At 37.0% G+C, this 19,787-nt stretch overlaps 4 protein-coding genes across 5 annotated transcripts; 1 reads left to right on the top strand and 3 right to left on the bottom strand.

The window, feature by feature from the left end:
* Positions 1-6: 6 nt before the first annotated feature.
* Positions 7-1,314, bottom strand: hdhd3 (haloacid dehalogenase-like hydrolase domain containing 3). The gene is made up of 3 exons (XM_020934062.2): positions 1,191-1,314; positions 562-896; positions 7-494 (listed from the first exon to the last, which is right to left on the bottom strand). Exons 2-3 carry the CDS (start codon positions 889-891, stop codon positions 96-98), a joined length of 729 nt encoding a protein of 242 aa, XP_020789721.1. The 5' UTR covers positions 892-896; positions 1,191-1,314; the 3' UTR covers positions 7-95.
* Positions 1,315-1,439: 125 nt separating this feature from the next.
* Positions 1,440-3,706, top strand: trub2 (TruB pseudouridine (psi) synthase family member 2). The gene is made up of 8 exons (XM_020934056.2): positions 1,440-1,736; positions 1,806-1,946; positions 2,085-2,159; positions 2,237-2,298; positions 2,532-2,613; positions 2,688-2,760; positions 2,849-2,985; positions 3,344-3,706. The coding sequence occupies exons 1-8, from the start codon at positions 1,628-1,630 to the stop codon at positions 3,652-3,654; spliced, it is 990 nt and encodes a 329-aa protein (XP_020789715.1). The 5' UTR covers positions 1,440-1,627; the 3' UTR covers positions 3,655-3,706.
* Positions 3,707-4,182: 476 nt separating this feature from the next.
* rab44 (RAB44, member RAS oncogene family) lies at positions 4,183-13,505 on the bottom strand. 2 transcript variants are annotated; one of them, XM_020934043.2, is made up of 10 exons: positions 13,231-13,505; positions 7,810-12,701; positions 6,806-6,873; positions 6,600-6,679; positions 6,100-6,222; positions 5,917-5,998; positions 5,127-5,241; positions 4,802-4,900; positions 4,638-4,714; positions 4,183-4,564 (listed from the first exon to the last, which is right to left on the bottom strand). In XM_020934043.2, exons 2-10 carry the CDS (start codon positions 12,682-12,684, stop codon positions 4,483-4,485), a joined length of 5,601 nt encoding a protein of 1,866 aa, XP_020789702.1. In that variant the 5' UTR covers positions 12,685-12,701; positions 13,231-13,505; the 3' UTR covers positions 4,183-4,482. The 2 variants fall into 2 exon arrangements, with proteins under 2 accessions (XP_020789702.1, XP_020789701.1); XM_020934042.2 differs by lacking the exon at positions 13,231-13,505 and having other exon boundaries at positions 7,810-13,220.
* Positions 13,506-13,967: 462 nt separating this feature from the next.
* On the bottom strand, positions 13,968-18,754 carry srsf3a (serine and arginine rich splicing factor 3a). The gene is made up of 7 exons (XM_020934065.2): positions 17,495-18,754; positions 17,004-17,054; positions 16,626-16,836; positions 16,014-16,148; positions 14,719-14,757; positions 14,551-14,637; positions 13,968-14,417 (listed from the first exon to the last, which is right to left on the bottom strand). Exons 2-7 carry the CDS (start codon positions 17,008-17,010, stop codon positions 14,390-14,392), a joined length of 507 nt encoding a protein of 168 aa, XP_020789724.1. The 5' UTR covers positions 17,011-17,054; positions 17,495-18,754; the 3' UTR covers positions 13,968-14,389.
* Positions 18,755-19,787: the final 1,033 nt, after the last annotated feature.

The raw sequence follows: 19,787 nt of genomic DNA, 5'->3' as shown, positions 1-19,787 counted from the left end.
TTACAATAAATGTCTTGAATTTCTTTGTTAAGCCAGCCTGAAAATGTCTGACTAAACTTCATCACTGTTCATTTCTGAACACCTAACTCTCAGCCTCAGTCCATCTGCTCCTGCAGTCGTGATGGCAGCTCTTCTAAAGAGTTGAGACAGTGTTCTTTAGGAACAATGCCAGACTGATTGTATTTGTTGTCTCTGTCTAAAAGAAAGCCATGGATGCCAATAGAACGAGAGGCAAGGTAATCATTGATGTAATGGTCTCCAACATGAGCCACTTGTGTAGCAGAGACCTCACAGTTATGCAGAGCCTGTTCAAAAATGAGAGAACTAGGTTTGGCTACACCAGCCGCCTCTGAGGTCATCAGAAAACTGAAGTGTGACAACAGATCACATGATTTCAAAATGGCTTCCAAGCGCTTATCAAAGTTGGACACTACACCCTGCTTCAGCCCAAGGGAAGAGCAAGCCTCCAGAACCTTTTTGGAATCGTCAAACACCTGTAACAAAATCCATTCATTTATTATTATTTTAACTATCTTAAACAGTATATTTCATTTGATTTACCTCCCAGTTCTGAGCATTGCAGAAGTTGTGATAGAGATTGTGTGATACTGTCTGAAGAAGTGCAGGATCTTGAACCCCACATAAAGAAAAAGTGTCTTGCACCACACCGGTCCACCAACTGTGTCCATTCAGACCTTGAGCAATGCCATAGTTGGGATATCTGCTTGAGTAACTTTTATATGTCTGACGAAAAGCAGAGTTGACCTCCACAGGCTTGAGATTGAGGCCTATTCTCTCAGCCTCTCTGCAGTACTGCTCTCCCACTGAAAAACGCACCTTTAGCAGAGTGTCCTTGACGTCCCACAGCACCCATTTCAAAGCAGCACGCATCACACCTTCAGGAAGACAAGGGGAGCTTACTAGATGAACTCATAAACAGAACAGTGTCTATGATTAACAGTGCATCACATATCTTAAATGTAAATGAACACAACATAGACCTTCTTGAGGTTAAAGATTCATTTACACTTAGTTCAGTCCATCTTATGCTTGTCTACACAAAAGTCCAATATCAGAACAGCCACAGGACTTCAATAATAAAACAAACATCAAGCTATAAGATCGTGATACAGACATGCAAATAAATGGCATAGATGTCCAACAATATTTGATGATCCTCTAAAACTCACCCAAATTATGCAGCAGATGACACCAAACTGACCAGCCAAAAATACTTCCGAAACATTGGTCTTCTTCTACGACAAAAGGAAGGAACGCCTCCTGCGAAAAGTTTATTTTTATTTTTATTTTTAAAATCTCTTTGATTTTTTATTAATCTAAGGTTCACTTTTAACGAAGATATTCGCAAATCGTGTTCAATCGAATTTAAGTGATTATATATGCGAATGCCCTATAAATATTGTTATTACATTTTATTCTAGTCAGTACAGCCACTCCAGTAGACGGCGGTAGAGAAACATGCCGCGGCACAGAACAACAACAAACATAATTGCGCATGCGTTAGACACACGCAGCTAGCTAATGTTGATATGGGTTGTGTGTAGTTTTACGGTGAAATATAGTTAGTTTAAGATCATGTGAGTAAAATACTTGCTATAATACGACTATGGCCGCCAGGCATTATCGGAGGTTGCAGGGCTTGTTCTGTGTGTACAAACCCCCGGGTGTTCATTGGAAATTGGTCCGGGACACAGTAGAAACCAATCTTCTCAAAGGTCAGTACGCCTTGACATCTTCGAGCTTTCTAGCACTATATTTTCTTATCTTTTTATGTCTTGTTTTAGATTTAAACGCCTCAGCGTCCCGTCCTGTGCCACGAGAGGTGCGCTATTTGTTATCCCAAGACAGCACAAAAGATGAAGATGCTCCTAAGGCACTCACCCTGTCAGCTGCCAGTGTGCCAGTTCTGTCCAAGCATCCGCTGGGTATGTACTGTGCTATTATACTGTCCTTCCTAATGCTGCTTGCTATACGTCTACTCTCTTTCATTGATGTTAAAGGTGCATAATGTTTTCATGAGGAAAATATTCTCAATTTAAATTTAATGTTAATTTTTTTTTCAGTCACCGGACCTGATTTTCAGCACATTAAAGTTGGAGTGGGCCATCGACTGGATGCTTTTTCTTCTGGTGTTTTAGGTATAATACACAACAAGAAACACAGAAACGTGGATTGTCTTATGCATTTTATTGTAATTTCTATATTTTTGTCCCAGTTCTTGGCATTGGAAATGCAAACAAAGTTTTGAATGACCTTTACAATTCTCGTGTCACAAGGGTGAGAAATGTTGTCATTTTTTAAAAATAAACAAAACAAAAACACATTATTGTGATATATATATATATATATATATATATATATATATATATATATATATATATATATATATATATATATATATATATATATATATATATATATATATATATATATATATATATATATATTATATATATATATATATATATATATATATATATATTTTTTTTTTTCCCCTTCCCTCTCTACAGGACTATACAGTTGAGGGAGTGTTTGGGAGTGCGACGGATGACTTTTCAAACCAAGGCCGTATTATAGAAAGATCCACTTATAGTAATGTTCTTTTTACATACCAATATTTATTTTATGATGATTGCAAACTAATTTGTCAAGTATTGTCTGAATAGGTCACATCACACAGGATAAACTTGAAAAGGTCTTGGCAATGCTGCAGGGAGCCAATCAAAAAGCACTGCTAACGTAAGTAAGAGAGCATTTGTAATTACAATGAAAGGATGCAAGCACTGCATTAGAATAACTTTTGATCTTGTTGTGTTTTGATTTGTAGGTATTCAAGGGTGGATATGCGCTCACAAGAAGCATATGAAATGGCAGTTCAAGGTCTATTGGGACCAGAGGAAAAGTCAGTGCCTATTCTTTTACGCCTGCGGTGCATTTGCTTTGAGCCTCCCAACTTTACTTTAGGTATGTAAACTAAACTGACAGGTGCACCCACTAGCAATGAACTGAAAACCAGAGTATCTTGAAAATGAAGGAAGAGACAAATTCTAAATCTAATTCCCTAAACTTAACAGATCTGTTTGAGGTCAGATCTGGTTTGAAGGTATGTTCAATTAGACTAAAGAGTGTTATTGGACATGGACATCTACAAAATGCTCTAAAAGACAATTGTGCAATACTTGAATCTCAAGCAAGAGGTTAGAGCACATTCTAGCACATTTCTGATACTATCTAATTATTATCTGGGAAGTAAAAAAAAAAACAACTTTTTGTTAATACTGCCCTGTTCTATGGTCTATTAATTCATTTGTATCCATTGCAGAGGTGCAGGTTATAAATGAAACACAGAAATACCTCTGTAAAGTGGTGCATGAGATCGGACTGGAGCTACGCAGCACAGCAGTTTGTAAAGGAATTCGACGGACTAGAGATGGCAGATTCACTGTGCACCATGCCCTCACTCATAACCAATGGACTGCTGCAGAAGTTATGAATGCCATACAACAGTGCCACACCACAAAGAAGAGGAAAAGAGACACCAGAGAACAAAACAAAAACTCAGAGCTACATGTGGAGGAAAGGGACATATCCACCAGTCAGAATACAACACATAGAATAGATGCTTTCAATTAAATATATGTGTATATTTTTTTTAATTTCTATTAAAAAAAGTTTACTTTAAGAATTTTTACTTTCATTAACTGCCCACTGAAAAATAAGATTGACCTGGGTAATATTTTCATGTTTCACAACATTGAAAAGTAGTTTTGAATTTGTTTTGAGTGGTTTATTTCACTAAAACACACAACCCCCACCTCATCACCCTGTTACCTCCACTTTGAGAACTGTGAGAGCTTAATTGCCTGACCAATCCCAATCCCGTCTACATTCTATTTGTAAAGCATGCAGTTCTGGCTGGCCGGGTAAATAGATTGAATTATTGGAATCAATTTCCAGCAACGTGTACCTTAAAGTTATTTCAATGTTGTTGCTGCAGAGGAGGAATAAGAGGCAGCCTTTGCAAGGACAAATTAACCTTGAGTGCATCATGTTGTCATACTTTAGGTTTAGACTGCTAAACTGTAACAGTTTAATAGATTGTGTTGCATTGTGGTTGCCAACAAAAACAAGTAGGCTACAGAATATATAAAAATACACAAGTCACAAAGAATTGCAAAAGTGGCATTGGTTGTGCAAAAGTAGAAATTACTTCCTCCCATACTTCCCACATGTTTTGATTGTATAGATAGGCTATTATAGTTACAGTATTTAAAGCAAATTTACACAATTTAAAGCTATCCCTTAATTCAAAGTCACAACATTCAACCTAAATGTACAAAATCTTTTTCCATGCAACAGTTACTTTACAGATAAAATGATATAGTTAAATTCCTTTTATGCTTTTAAAAATATAATATAATGACTTTTTACTCATCTATTCACAATAATGTGTTGCCATATTTAGCAACATCCCTTGTTTCTTGGTTCAGGTTTACGCAACACCAGAGGCTCCTCCCGTCTGGCTGCCTTTTGACTCAACAGCCTGACAACAAGAAAACATACAAGGAACATAAAAATATAATAATTATGGAGGATTATGTAAACTGGAGTGTTACCTGGCAACTGTTTCCAGAGCTTCAATAACATTTTCACCTGTAGCAGCACTGCACTCAAGGAAGGCAAAGTCATTCTCCTGTTGATATATGAAAATATGTATCTTATATCTTGCAGATATAAATTATAAGGATGCCAACAGATAACATTTAAAGGATATTTTTACCTGGGCAAGAAGTTCTCCCTCCACTGTTCTAACTTTTCGTTCTTTGCTGTCACTCTTATTCCCAAGTAGTAAAATAACTACATTCTCTCCAGCTCCTTCCTACAAAAACAGTTATAGAGCAAGATTGGTATGTTGCACATGCATCAGTATAAAAGTATAATTTTGTCATCAACCAAAAGCTTCTTCCTTCATTGGATTGTTTCCCAGTCAAAAGATAGAATGTTTTACATTGTTAATTGCTATGGCAACAGCCTTCATTTTTTTATCATTCAGAAGCCCATGATAGGTAAAGTAAAAACATATTGGAGATGTTTTATGCACCTACCTTGATACAGTTTGCCCAGTAAGTCACAGCTGTAAAAGTCTGAGCACAGGTAATGTCATACATCAAGAGAAATGCCTGGGCTCGGTGGAAGATCTGTTTAGTCATGCTGTGAAATCTACAAATGTCATAAAGAGATTATTAGAACATAAACTAATTGTGAAATGCACTATGGCGACATTTATTTGTAGTTGAGGCAACAGTAACTGCTTTAATACCTCTTTCTGACACAACCCTCTTAAATTAATTGGAGTTGGGGCTAATACAAAGACATGGATGTTCACATTGTGGCCCATTTCAATATCTTTCAAGTAATTACATTTACATTTATGAAACTAAATATCACTATAATTAAGTGTGCAAATATACATCTAATAGAGGTGTTCCAACAGCTGGCAATGACGTGCCAAACCTGTTCTGCAGCAGGTTTCAACTTGGCCCAAAGGGCACGCCTCATGATCAGGGAGCTGTTGGTAGACTCATTTAAACTACTAACAAACTCCTAGCTCCAGCTCATATGTACATAAGTAAGTATATTTCGCAAATCCTTTCTGTAGACCTGCACAGAGAACAGGCTGTCTCTTTGAGAACAGGGAATAACTCAGTCTTAAAAGAGGAACAAATTGTCTTGGACTCAATGACAACCAATTACTCTTGTCATATATCCAATTGTGCACAGCAGTGGAAAAGAGCTTGAGAACAAATAGCATGTGCTTTTGTTATGCTTTTGACGTTTATAAAACAAAAATGATATAAATACTGTACTTTTGAATTACTACATAATAATACATACCTCTCCTGCCCAGCTGTATCCCATAGATGCAGCACAACAGTTTTCCCATCCACAACCACTGTCCACTTGTATGAATCCATTCCTGGAGTCAATAACAAAGATCTTAGCATAAGTAAAACAGAGAGATAAATATGAAAGCACTGGCATCAGTAAAAGTATTTTAATTATATGCTTGACTCCTACCAATAGATGCAGGGATATCTGAGGAAAACTTGCCACTCTGAGCCCTCTGCATGAATGAGGTCTTGCCCACACTGCTGTCTCCAATCATGATGACCTCATACTTACTGACACTCAGATCATAACCTGAAGAAGATGTTAGGCAATGTCATACTTTATGGCTGGAGAGGCACTGTTTAAGCCCCAGAATCAAGTACACTTGAAGTATAACTTGGAAAACATTTAGATTATTTTATTTTATTTATATTTTAGTGGGGCAGTCAATAATGCTGAGTAAAGGTCATGTGACTCATGTGGGGTTAAGAAGGTCTAGAAAGGATATGCATACAACACAATTTCCATTGGTGCAATTTCTGGATTACTATTAATAATAAATACACAAAAACACATAATAATCTACTTGTGGATGTGTCAGGTACAAGTGATCATTTCATTACTCTTGAATCATTACACCAGCTTTGACACTTGAATGTAGGAAAAAATTATATTTAGGTCTGATTTACCTGCAGCAAGCCTGATATTACTCTGCTGGGCCCGGCGAACATTCATAGACGGTTGAGGCAGTTGTTGTGGAATTTTCTGACTGTAGTGGAAAAAAAAATATAGTCCTTTAGGAAATTTATGCATAGAACATGAAATCACATTTGCACATATTTGGATTCTTGATCCACCACTTAAGAGTCACTGCTTCATATTGATTAAGACTCACCCCACAGGCCTAGTGTCCCCTTTAATATTGAAAGCAGAGGCAGTGGAAAAGGCTTTGTTGTCTCTTTCCTGTAAAGACAATAACAAAGATGGAGCATAAGAGCAAGCTACTGTAATGTTTGCTTACAATATCAAAATGAAGAAGCTTTCAAAATACTTTCAAAAGTATGTTCACAACATCGATGAAACAGCAATGCCCACCACATCTTCCTCTTTTTTTTTGTGACCACTTCTTGAAACAAAGTGTTTGTTCAAATAGAACATACTAGTAAAGGTAAACATTTAAATTAACAATGCACTATCTTAATTTTTCTGGTGCACCACCTGCCTCTCTCCGTTGCATCCATAGACTGTATAAAAAAAGTACATACGGTCATATGTACGGTATATATGGCTTACAGTATATATACGGTCTATGGTTGCACCGAAAGTTCCACAGTATGGCATTAAAATCATCTTACATTTACTGAATTATAGATAAAAATAATTAATAATAAATAATTTTTACAGAAGACAGGTTCGCCTCTCCTCAGATCTGACCAGTAATATAGTGTAGTAAAGTCTCCATGGAATTGCTGTTTAACTTAACTGTATCACACTATAGCTTATTTTTTTGTGTTATAATATTTCCTTATCAAAAACATACCTGGAGTTGCGTTTCATTCGCCCATGTTTAACACATACACTGAGTATATTTAGGCTGAGGTCTAAAACATCTTTTATGACATCACAAGGGGGGAGCGTTTTGAATTTTTGGAGATAATCCAGGATTACTCCATCATGTGTGAATGAAACAAAACACAACTCCAGGTACAGTATGTTTGATGAGGTAACAACATTCTAACATGGTTTAAAGCTCATAAGAGTCAATTTTGTGTAATTTAATGTCACTATAGAACATTTCAGGCTAGACACTAACATCTCCAGGGAGACAAGCAGGTGGTGTACCTTTGACCTGTAATAATATAAAATAAAATAAAATAAAAATGTTAAATAAAATCATACCTCTGTTTGACCTGTTTTTGGTGACTCTGTTCTTGGTCCTTCTAGTGGATGCAGGCTCTCTTCAGTGCCCTTTACCTGCCTGATGCTTTGATCAGTGTGGGGTTTTCTATGTGACCCCATTTTTCTTCTTCTTGCTATAGCTGCATCTTCTGTCATTACATCAGGGTGGGGAGAGACCTCTAACTCTGACTCAGGTCTCAACTGCTTGTTTTGTTGGCTGAGAGGGGTTTCTTCCTCTGGTGGTTGTTGATGCACGGATGCTTCATGTATAAGTAAGGCACTGGGTTCTTTACTTTCAATATTTTCATTTGAAACATTCATAACTGCCTCTTTTTCGACATTTATAGGAGTGACTATTTCCTCTAGTGAACTTTCTTTTTTAGTTGATAAATTCTTACGAGTGGAACCCATTTTTCTCCTTTTGCCTGGGCTTGATGGTTGAATTTCCTCACTGGTAATAGGTTGAAGATTGTGTGTTGCATCTTTATTTATGACTTCTATCAGTGCAGCTTCCTCTACTGGCAAAGCCTCATCCTTCTTACTTTCTTGCGCTACCATTTGCATTTCTGCGCTATCTTCATTTTGCTGTTCATCTTTAACAGGGCTAACAGTGGCAATGCTAACATCTTCTTCATCAACAACTGCAATACTTTTTTCCCCATGTATAGCTGCTGTGATGTCAAAAATGGCTGCATTGTCTTCTGGGGATTGCTCTTCATCTTGTTGCTTCCTATTGAGCTGTGATTTCCGAGTTGAGCCCATCTTTCTTCTTTTGGGTTCAGAAGTTGTCTTTAAAAACTCCATGTCTTGAACTTCTTGTTGATTCTTTGGTATGTTTGCTGCATCTGTTACAGCTGATTGCATTAAAACTTCACTTTTTGCAGTGATCACTTCCTCTGATCCTCCCTTTGTGTTATCCTGGAGTACATCAGCATTGTGTGGTGAATCTGCTTCTGCTTTGTCATTCAGATCTACTGTAAAACTACTTTCGACTTCAACTGATTTATTTTCTTGGATATTCCTCTCCTTGTCTTGGTTGGAGAATTCACTGTCAACAGTCTGCTCTTTGTCAGATAATACAAATATTTTGTCTGCAGGTTTTGCATTGCTTTGATTTGTTAGTTCTGCCTCTATTTCTGATGCAAAGTTAAGACTATTTAGCTCTTTTTGTGGTAAATCTTCTGTTGCAGTTGACTGCACAAACTCTGTGACCTTATCAATATCTTGGCTTTCATTGACTGGTTCATCATTTGCGGTGGTTAATTCTGGTTTTCTTGCTTTCATTCTTTGACTTGAACCCAGTTTTCTTCTCCGACCATGGTGTGGGTCAGTATTAGGTGCATTAACCAACTGCACAGCTTCAGAGGGTTCTCCAATAGTTTCCACCTGATCTGGATGCTCAGCTTGTAGCAAAGAGGTATCTATTTCTTCATGTGTCTCATTATCTGATAAATACGTTAACTGATGAACATTTATTGGCTCTTTTAATGCATAAATTCCAGTTTCTAAATCATTCTCTTCAGTGTCTTGAGGTTCTTTGGGTGATTCCTGTCTGAATGATGAATCCACTTTTAATACACTGTCTGTAACATTGGATTGGATGTTTTCACTTTTTAATGCATTGTCCTTGACAATATCCTTTACAAAATAATCCTCAAACAATGCTGTCACTTTTGTTGATTTTAAGTTTTTATCAGTGATTACAATGTCTTCAACTGGCTCCGAGGCCTCATCATGAACTTGTACGGAGCTTTTGTCCAATTCTTGCCCAGTCGCCTGTTCAACAATACAGAATTCTTGGTTCTGTTCCTCAATTACAGACTCTACTTGAGTTACTGCACTCCTTTCATTTGGTGTAACATCAGTCTCCTTTGATTCATTATTAACCTGTCTTTGCTTTTTGGTTCTGCGGCTAGACCCAAGTTTTCTTCTGTTTCCTATGAGCTGTGAGCCTTCATTAGTCCCATCTTCCTCACCAACAGAAGCATCTGGATGTGGAGAAGCCAGAGATGTATTTATTTTATCAGTATGTGGAATTTGAACTGCATCTTTGTCAGAAATGTCTTGTTTTTGCAGACCAACTATTGTTTCATTTTTCTCCATTTGATCTTCAGAGATCTCAATAGGAACATTGTCATTACTTTTATTTAGTTCTGTTGGATGGTTCTCCCCATCTGCTACTTCAGGTAAATCTTGTATCAAAACAAAAACATTTTCCTTGTTTGGCGATGCAAGCAGTTCCACCTCAACATATTGTTTTAGTTTATTATCCTCACTATGTTCTTCTGTTGAAACATCTGGGCTGGGTGGTTCTTCTGGTTGAGGTTCTTCTTTTTGTAGAAAAGACGGATAGATAGGTTCATTCAGAAACTGTTTATCAGCAAGTTCTATCTCTTTATCTTCCTCTTTAGGATCAGTGCTTAATGTAGAACTCATGAGTGGTTCTGGTTCTTGCTCTAAAATGACTGCAGTATTAGCGCCTTCAGACTCATTCTTTGCACTGTGTGTTGCACTAAAAAGCAGTTTGTCTGTACTTTCCCCTAGCTCTGCTAAACCTGCAGAGTTGTCATCAACACCTTTATGCGTCACATTCTCGAGACGAGTGTTAACATTTTGTACATCAAATTCTTTGCTTTCATCTAAGTGCAGCAGGTCTTCAGTAGTAACATGCAATGCAGGTTGTTCAACAGTAGGTTCAGTGACTCCATCTTTTGACATTATTGACATGTCAGATTCTTCAGAACACATCTCTTTTGACAATATACCACTGTTTTCAATTGTCTCCTCTTTAAAGTTTTTCTCATCAATTTCTTTGTTTTTTTCATCCAAGAGGCCAAAGTTAATATTTTCATTTGGGTAAGTACTGCTTTTCAAATTTGGCTCTTGAACCACTGCTGCTGTAGTTTCCGCTTTTAATAATCCCTCCCCCTCACAAACATCATCCAGGCTGATGTTTGGAGATACCAAAGGTTTATCTTCATGTACGATTTGAGATTCATCACTGAGTTTTATATCTTCTTCTTGATCTGGGATAGTGCTTACTCCATCTGTAGAAGTTTTAACTAATTGTTCCTCTGTTAGATTTATACTTTTATCATCTGAAAATGTGTCTTTATTATTTGTTGAGTCCACTGAGCTGTCTTCATCAGCGACACTCCCAGATGATGAGGTTCTTTGATCCATATTTTCAGTCTGTGCTGCATACATCTCATTTTTATCTTCTGGTTCAGGACTGACAGAAACATTCAGTAAATCAGAATTGTCATGTTGATCAAAAGGAAGGAGATTTTCTGTTGATGACTGTATTCCCATTTGTGCTCCAAACATGGGATCACCAAGTTGAATCGTTTCATCTTCTGTTATCAATTGTGCAATAGAAGACATTTCCCTTTCCAATTCAGAAGGAATTTCACTTGACAAACTGCTGCTAATTAAGGTCTCATCTTTAACTTCTTGATGAACAAATTCTTTTTTTTCTTCTTCCTCTGTTGCAAAAAAGTCATTTTCAAAAGTGCCAGTGTTTTCTTTTGAACAGGCGTTACCCTCTGCTCTGATTCCTGATGTTAAAGAATTCTCAACTGTTATGCTTTCTGCTGACTCATCAGTTTCCTCAAAAACTTGCTGTGTGAAACTGTCACCGGTTTCTAGTATTTTTGCTACTTCAACATCTTGCACACTGACAGTAATATCTGGATGTGAGGAAGACTGGGGTGTAATTGTGTCATCTGTGGGAGAGATTTCTATAAATGACAGTTCAGATAGATCTTGCGGGCTAACAACTTTTTCATCATCATTTGATCTTGTCTCTTTAACTTCTTGGTCTTCAAAATCAACTAACAAATCTTCAACTTTTGGTTCCTCAATATGTTTGACATTTTGTGATGCATACATTACTGGTTGCTCCTCTTCTCTGTAGGCATCATCTAGTGAGGTGTCTACAGTAACTTCCTGGGTATTTAGTACAGCTGTAAGATCAGTTGTTTCCAATGTATTAGATATGTTACTTTCCACAGCCAACTCATGACCTTGATCATGTAATTCCTTTAAATTGACTTCCTTTTTCCTTCGACTTGAGCCAAGTTTTCGTATTTTTGCAGTTGGCAAAGAGCTCTCGTCACTTGGTTGACAAACTGGTTTTTCAATATGCCCTGCCTCGTCTTCTGCTTTATTCAGTTTATTATTATCGTCATGTGAACCTGTGATGTTGATGTCTTCTTGCTCTATTAATCTGACAGGGTATGTGCTTTCTCCAGTCACACCTGTGGGGAGAGTGGCTTCAAGTATGTCTGGCATTTGTTGTGCAAAGTCCATTTCCGTTAACACACTCTCTTGAGTACTAGCAATTTTAGGTATTTTTTTATTTTGGCCATCATTCAGTGGTGAATCTGATCTAGTTTCCATGTTGATGTTCAGAATATCACTAGTTTGAGGCACAGATAAGATGGCTTCAGTTAATGCTGATATAGTAGCAACTGAAGATTCATCAACTGCCTCACTCCCTTCAGTAGGATTTCTTTCAAGTGATTCATCAATGCTTTCATTTTGAATGCCTAAATAGTCCAGAGCCTGTGAATGTGTAGTAGTGCCCTCCACTTCCTCAAATGGTTTGTCGCTTGACTCCGTAGTAACATCCAATTCCTTAAAATGCAGTTTCCCTTTATTTCCACGTTGAGAGCCCAACTTTTTCTTCCTCATAGGTGGATCTGATTCCGTACTGCCAGGATTCAAAGTTAAATCAGTCATTGCATCCGCTCTTTGTCTACTTTGGGGTAAAGGTGGACTCTTTGCAGTATCGCTGGTCTCTGGAGATTCTTGTACATTTGGATTTAGAGAGCGGCGTTGAGAGCCCATACGTTTTTTCTTTGAAGCAGACATGACTTTAGTCTTCTCCCCTAGAGCAAAATACATTTAGCCATGCATTGTCAGTAAGTTTACATTCAGTTACGCAACAGCAGCTTATGGGGGTTAACTATTAAAGTCTCGTCAACTGCAAAAACTAAGAGCATTATTTTTCAGCAGAAAAAATAACCGGTATAAATACCTGCGTATCAGTTTGATAGAGGCTAAAACGATTTAATCAGATTGTGTGTGCGTGTGCACGCGCGCGCAATAATGTGTATAATGTATTAAGTACTACTTTCTTTATTAATGGGCTTGAAGTATCGTTTCTGCAATGCCATATCTATTTATCTTTTTTTTTTTTTTTTTTTTTACCAAAGTAGGGCTCTTTAGAACGGTAGAGAGGTAGGTTAACGCTTTAATTTGTTCACATTCTTTTTGCTTTACTTGGTAGGATTGCAGTTTTTAAATAAGTGTTGCTCTAAGACATTTAACTTGTTCTTTTAACACAGCAGACCAACATACTTGCCCCTATAGCATACATTTTCAGTGGCATTTCCAGAGTACATAATGTTCACTTACCCCTCTGCTCTGGCTGAGCTGCTGTCTCCCGCGTGAGGACTTTATACTGTCACTTTAAACTGACTGCTCAACTCGTGAGACCGAAGTGAAGTTTCTGCAACACCACTCGCAGCTTCCTGTTCGAGTTACGCTTCCAGTTGTCTCTTAATAGGCACCACCACGCTTCCTCTAAATCATACTCACAAGTTATGTTTGCAGTTCAAAGTAATCGAAGTTGTGTAAATGTTTGTTGAAGAAGAGAGATAATTTTTGAATGTTTCCAATGAATTTACTTGGGCAATCTTTCAACAGGGATCACATTACATCACATGATTTGATATCATGTATTCCCACAAGTGGTGTGCAAACAACTTAACTATTTTAAAAACATCCGAATATTTTGGTTCTTAATTTAGACATCCTCTGCGCAAGTTTCTGCTTTTGATTGAAAGCAAAAATGTTTATGAATTAATTCATAAAACGTACCATTATGATCATTATTTTCTCCTTTATTAACCTAACATCAACATATATTGGGACAACAGTTTGAAATTCAGTTTAGAATGTTGCCCAATGCCCACTGACAGGTTGTCTCAGCAGGCTGACAAGCTGACTCCTGAGAAATGTGCAGAATTACTCCAATGCAAATAAACCATACAGTCTATGATTTAGACACTACAAAACCATAAACTTTGGCTTAACCAGTGTTAATTACACTTAAGACAAAGCACAGAGGCAAAAAACAAACAAACAAAAAACACATTTGAAAGCCATTTATTGACAAAGTGGCTACATGGGATTCGATTCTCTAACCATCATTTTGAAAATGTACATAATGTGGATAAAAGTGTTTCTGAGAAACCTATAAAACAACAGACCATAAATGTACAGAATGTCCGGACATCTTTATCTAAACCAACAGCCAGTAACAGGAGTGAACATGAGCAAAGCAACATAAAATCCAAACTTTACAAAAACTTTAATGAACAGTTAAAAATATGTAAAATAGTATCTAGGTCACAGCATGCACTGTCTGACACACAAAAGTCTTTCTTTTTTGTGAAGTTAGGGGATTGTATGTTATGAACAACACTGTGTTGTTTAAAAAGTGAAGAAAATTAAAATACCAACTGAAATGTCTTTTTTGACCATAGCACAATCCAGCAGATAGCTCACATCTTCATTTCCTCTCAAAAGACCTGGAACGACTGTAAATAAAATACAAATGAAATATATGAAACAGTTAAGTCTTTGCGATTGTACATGCTGAGCAGACAGACAACAAAAATTCTCCCACACAAATAAGTAATCCATCTGCAATTGTAACAGAACATTAAATACCTCCTGGACCTAGAGAGAGACCTTGAGCGCTTGCGGGGCTTTTCCCTGGACAAAGAACGATATCTGCGCCTTTCCCTTGACAGAGACCTGTTAGAAAACAAACCATACTGTATAACTAAATACACCCTGGTAATTAGTGAGGACATGTATAAACTTTATTCAACTTACCGGCTACGGCTACGACTGCCGCTCCTCCTCCTCGGTGATCTAAGATGTGAATGTAAAAATGGTGGGGAAAAAGTTAAATAAAATATGCAACTAAAAGCCACCTGCAAAGGGATTAGGTTAGGTGTTGAAATGTGGCAACAGGTCGGTTATAAAGAATTATCGGTTTGAGCCCCTCAAAATATGTTTAATGGGGATCCGAACACCAATTCTGCAGCCACATTTAGGACTGTAATCAAAATATTAAGAGAGGTTGATCATCTAGTATGTCTAGTATGTCTTCAGTAATACATAGCCTTCTGTCAGTTTTAGAGCTGGAAAAAAATCTAATAATTTATAACTGACTCCATGTTGTGCCAAGTTTTTTTGAGGACCAATGGGAATTGATTTTTTCTTCACAATAAAAATCGTTTTGGCCGTTCAGATTTCTGCAGGACCGTAATAATTCTGTAAGAATACTGGCCTATAACTGCTGAGATACAGTTATAAGGCAGCACTGAATGCTACATCAAGGACAAACTACAAAAAGCAGGATAAAAGCAACTTACTATTTGGGGGGGTTTGGGCAAGAAAGAAATGACGGAAAGAAGCCAGACTGATGGAGAGGGAGGTCAAATTGCAGAGAGGATTTGCCACATGATGCAAATGCTGAAATGAAGTTGCTTGGTGGTTTGTTGAATGTTGTTTTTGGGGAGGGATGTAAGCCAAGGGCTGTTCCCGTTGATACTGAAGTTGTTTGGAGATAAGATAAGTAAAGGCGCTGATTGGCTGACAGTGTCAAGTGGACCACTGGCGACTGAATAAGAGTTGAGAAGAGGAGGAGGATGCTGGGGAGGAGCTGCATGCTCAGGAACCATTAGTTGGTGGGACCTGACGGCTGGCGCCTTGGTCATGTGACAACACCAGCCAAGCTGAGAGGGCTCGCTGCTCAGCAGTCAATGATGCTGAAAGAGGGCTAGTTGATTGACTCAGATGGTGAGAAGCGTGGTGACTCTGCAACGGGGTTCACTTTATTAATATAATGCCAACTGAACTTGGTAACAAAATGTACAACTAAAAGGAAGCATCTATAAATATATTTTTAAAACTGCTATATTACATTAACTTTACTAATGTCATTTTTTAAAAGAATATGACAGTATAGTAAAAATAAAAAACAATGGAGTGACAAGTTACCAATACATCAATCACCAAACGTCACCCCTGTTGAAAATTGCCATTCTCACTGTCAGTTGGATATAGGTTTAAAGAGATTTATAGATTATTATCAGATTAGCACGAAAAAGGGGAATACATACCGACGCCTGACTGGAGGACTCCGCCTCCTGAAGTCATCCCGAGGCCGCCTGCCCCATGACGGTGGTGGGGCACGACTCCTCGAACGCTTCTCTCCGGTAGACAATTCTACACGCACACGACAGCCACACATGGTCCTGCAAAACCCAGTAAGATCCTATTATCCGATTAAGGCAAAATTAAAAAGTATATTTTCAAATCTGCCTTGTTTGTTGCAAGCGTGCAAAACATGCAGTGATACTTTACATTTTATATTATTTTGACTAAAGAAAGAAGACATGGACTCTTCTTCAGTGCTACACCACAACGTGCAATGGTACATACAATAGTGTCAGAATACATTTAAGCTAAGATGTAAATAGAACACCATTCGATGAGGAGCGATGACACAGTCCTGATAATTTTAATCAGTGTTAAATCAAAGGACATTTGAACATCTTAAATAATAAACTTTTTTTCAAAAGTGACTCTAGTGAGGAAAATGCATTTACCACACAGCTCCTTATTAAAAGTAGCATTTTTTTTTACTTTTTACAATGGACATTTTGCACATCTGTATTGTAAGGTTTAATTTTGAGCTCCATAGAAAACAAACAATGTTTTTAACAAATTACCTCCCATCCAGTTCCCTCACAGCATCAGAAGCATCTCTGGGATCTTCAAACTCTACAAAAGCAAAGCCAGGTGGATTCCTGGCGACCCACACACTTCTCAGAGGACCATAGTACCCAAACGCTCTCTCAAGTTCAGTCTTGTTTCCATTGTTTCCCAAATTTCCAACATAAACCTTGCAATCAAGGGGACAGTCCCTGTGGAGAGCAGGATCTATAGAAGAGAATACAAAACAAACTTGAATCTATTCAGCGTGATAATGGCCATATTTTGTCACTTCATATGATACCCATAATTTATTCAATATTAATGAGAAAAGTTTCAGTCCAAGTCCTAAAATAAAAAAGCACAGACTTATCAAATTTTAACATTCGTCTTACCTCCCATTTTCAGGATCTAATTATTCTTGATAAGAAGCCAACGATTATTTACTAAAAAGCAATGCAAAACAGAACAAGTTCAGATTTAATATAGACTGTCACAAAGTTTGCTGAGAAATAAATAAAACACACTTATTTACTGAACAACACTTATGCGCTTAATGTGGCATTCTCATTTACTTAAAAAAAAAAAACTGATTCTGTTCTGTGTCAAATGTCTATGTAGATTTTAAACTAATAAAAGCTTATATTTGGGTAATTTTAACTTTTAACATGTATTACATTTAACCGTTTAACTGGTGTAACGTTATGTTTGATTAGAGACGAGGAAAAATTAAATGGTAACTACATAAACAGCTACAAGAGCGAAATGCAAGCTAGGCAAGCTAAAGATGGTTCCAAAAACATTTTCTTCAACAAAAGTGAGTGTATATAAATGTGTAGCGCACAGTAAGTGTAGAAAACATTGTATTCTGTCTTAAAATGCGTACCTTGTGGCCAGTAGTTCTTTACAGCACCAATACGCGTAGATATCATTCAGGTGTTAGCATTTGGAGCTAACACGATTTGCGTCACCGGGTGGGGGCTGAGGAGGAGTTCAAGTATTTTTCGTGCTTAGTGCCCCACCTAGTGTACAGGAGTAAGCTATGGCTCCACATGAAAAACAAACTGGGCATTAAAAAATCTGGGCAGGTATACTAACCCTAGTGAGATACAATAAAGGCTAATCACCATGGAGATAGGTACTTCAAATGTTCTTATCTGTTCTGTTTAACGAATAATATTGTCTGATTTTACTTTTCGTCATCTTGGCTGAAATAGGATATCACTGGTAAGATATACATTTTGTTTATGTTTACTTTATTTACATCAAATTAGGCAAGGCTTGGATCCCCCCAAAATACACTGAACAAGCATCAGTAACTTTTGATTTCAGCGATGCAAAGTAGTTTAGGGCTAAGGATGATTTCATTAGGCAAATCTTTTTTTCTTTAAACGTTTCTGTCTTTTTTTTCCCTTTTTTCTGAGAACATTTGTTAACTTGATTATTACTAGCACATGAGTTTACACCTGATGGGTAGGTAGGTGGTGTAGGTAATAATGTTTATGAAACATATACTGTACTGTTCAAGGGCCATAAAACTATGTTTGTATAGTTTTATTTTCACCGTGTGAGCCACACACCACAATTTGTTTTTTGAAATAGATCTCTTGATAGGCATCTTTGGGCATGAACGGCATAAAAGGAATTTAAATATGTTTTTTAACATGCTGCATAGTCACTCCTCTTAGACAAAACTAAATTAAATTTGTGGATTATGGATTGTCATTTAGAATAAACTTTATGTTTAACACTTTGACCTTTAATTGCTATGTAAAATGAATTTGTCTCAGAGAGTTCAGAGAAAGTATTGTGGGAATATTTTTGCTATTTGAAGATGTATTAATACTAGGCAGGATTCTGGATTAACTGAACTGTACTGCTGTGTAACAATGTGGGTAATTAAAAAAAATATATATATACATTTATTTTTCTCACCTCTACAGCAAGTTTTAATTTACTTTTTGTCTGACCCACTTCATATTGCTTGATGTTCACTTCAGCACCGGTTCTTTTATTAACAGGTCACCAGGTGCACAATGCATGGGCTATAAATTAGTGGTAAACCAATCACTGAATGGTGTTGTGATAAAAACATTAATTTATATGTATAGGCAAGTTTCTGTGACTACACAATTACAGATTAATAAAGTTTAACACAAGGTATGAAAACAAACCAATATACAACAAATCAAAAATCAAAAATACAAATAGAGACAGGCTTCAGTTACATAACACAGTTTTATTTTTAAGCATATATAAGATACATAGTCTATACAATCTCATCAGACTCTGACCCATATAGTATTTTATATATAAAGTTATTTATTTATTTATTTATTACATTACATTTTTGTTTTATATCATTAAACTTTACTGCATACATTTTGAGCTAGTACTATAGTGCAAGGTACAGGAGTCACTGGGAAGATTACTGTCATGCACCTATAGGACACAAACAAAGAGCATTATGTTCCCCAGTCTTATTTTGATCGCCATGTTTGAACACCCAACCCCCCTTTCCCAGTCTATCTTATACTCACTGGTACATGCTATCTTCTCATAAAAGAACTAAATAGTTGTCTACTCTCTCTGTTTCTGCTGTCAGAGGATCCTCTTTTTAGCCGCTGATTTGAAACATCTATTTCCTCTCGTAGTCACAGTTGAGGGCAGTGTGTTTTTCAATCAGATTAGTACAGCACATTCTGTTCTGTTTGACTTCCTGATGACGGCGCAGGCTGCTGTATCCCTGAGTGAACCCGTCCCACGTGCTGCTTACACACTGACACTCATTCACACAGGGAAGACTAGCTTGCCAGACAGAACTCAGCACAAAACAGTGAGTCACGACTCCCAAACAGCATGGATGTTGTTGACATAGCAAATGATGAAAAATGATGTTGTATGTAAAGCAATTTAACATATTTATAAACTTTCACCTCTGAATTATGAGCAATGTTTTGAGGACTTTTCACCATTCAAAAGTATGAGATTTTGTTTTAATGCTATGATAAGGGTTTAATTTTGAAAACCATGGATAGGTCAACATGACCAGATTTCTTACCAGTACTTGTATTGTCTTCCAAATGGCATGTCTGTTTATTGTCATAGTAAAAGACAAACCTTCTATTTAATGTGTAATAAATTAATGTGCAATAAATTTGATTACACATAAAAAAAAA

This window comes from Boleophthalmus pectinirostris, unplaced genomic scaffold (assembly GCF_026225935.1).
Source record: "Boleophthalmus pectinirostris isolate CB_2022bp ecotype Guang Dong unplaced genomic scaffold, ASM2622593v1 HiC_scaffold_407, whole genome shotgun sequence".
NCBI lineage: Eukaryota > Metazoa > Chordata > Actinopteri > Gobiiformes > Gobiidae > Boleophthalmus > Boleophthalmus pectinirostris.
Note: the sequence above shows the minus strand (reverse complement) of the source record. Positions and strands in the feature narration are given on the sequence as shown.

Coding starts and splice junctions, on each gene's coding strand:
- hdhd3 (XM_020934062.2), bottom strand. CDS start 891: ATGCGTGCTGCTTTGAAATGGGTGCTGTGGGACGTCAAGGACACTCTG. Junction 495..561: donor GCAATGCTCAGAACTGGGAG/GTAAATCAAATG, acceptor ATTTTGTTACAG/GTGTTTGACGATTCCAAAAA.
- trub2 (XM_020934056.2), top strand. CDS start 1,628: ATGGCCGCCAGGCATTATCGGAGGTTGCAGGGCTTGTTCTGTGTGTAC. Junction 2,160..2,236: donor TTTTTCTTCTGGTGTTTTAG/GTATAATACACA, acceptor TTTTTGTCCCAG/TTCTTGGCATTGGAAATGCA. Junction 2,614..2,687: donor TATAGAAAGATCCACTTATA/GTAATGTTCTTT, acceptor TTGTCTGAATAG/GTCACATCACACAGGATAAA.
- rab44 (XM_020934042.2), bottom strand. CDS start 12,717: ATGTATTTTGCTCTAGGGGAGAAGACTAAAGTCATGTCTGCTTCAAAG. Junction 6,680..6,805: donor GGGGACACTAGGCCTGTGGG/GTGAGTCTTAAT, acceptor TTTCCACTACAG/TCAGAAAATTCCACAACAAC. Junction 4,715..4,801: donor AGGGAGAACTTCTTGCCCAG/GTAAAAATATCC, acceptor ATATATCAACAG/GAGAATGACTTTGCCTTCCT.
- srsf3a (XM_020934065.2), bottom strand. Junction 14,758..16,013: donor AGTCCTCCAGTCAGGCGTCG/GTATGTATTCCC, acceptor TTCACATCTTAG/ATCACCGAGGAGGAGGAGCG. Junction 14,418..14,550: donor TCTCTCTCTAGGTCCAGGAG/GTATTTAATGTT, acceptor TTTTATTTACAG/TCGTTCCAGGTCTTTTGAGA.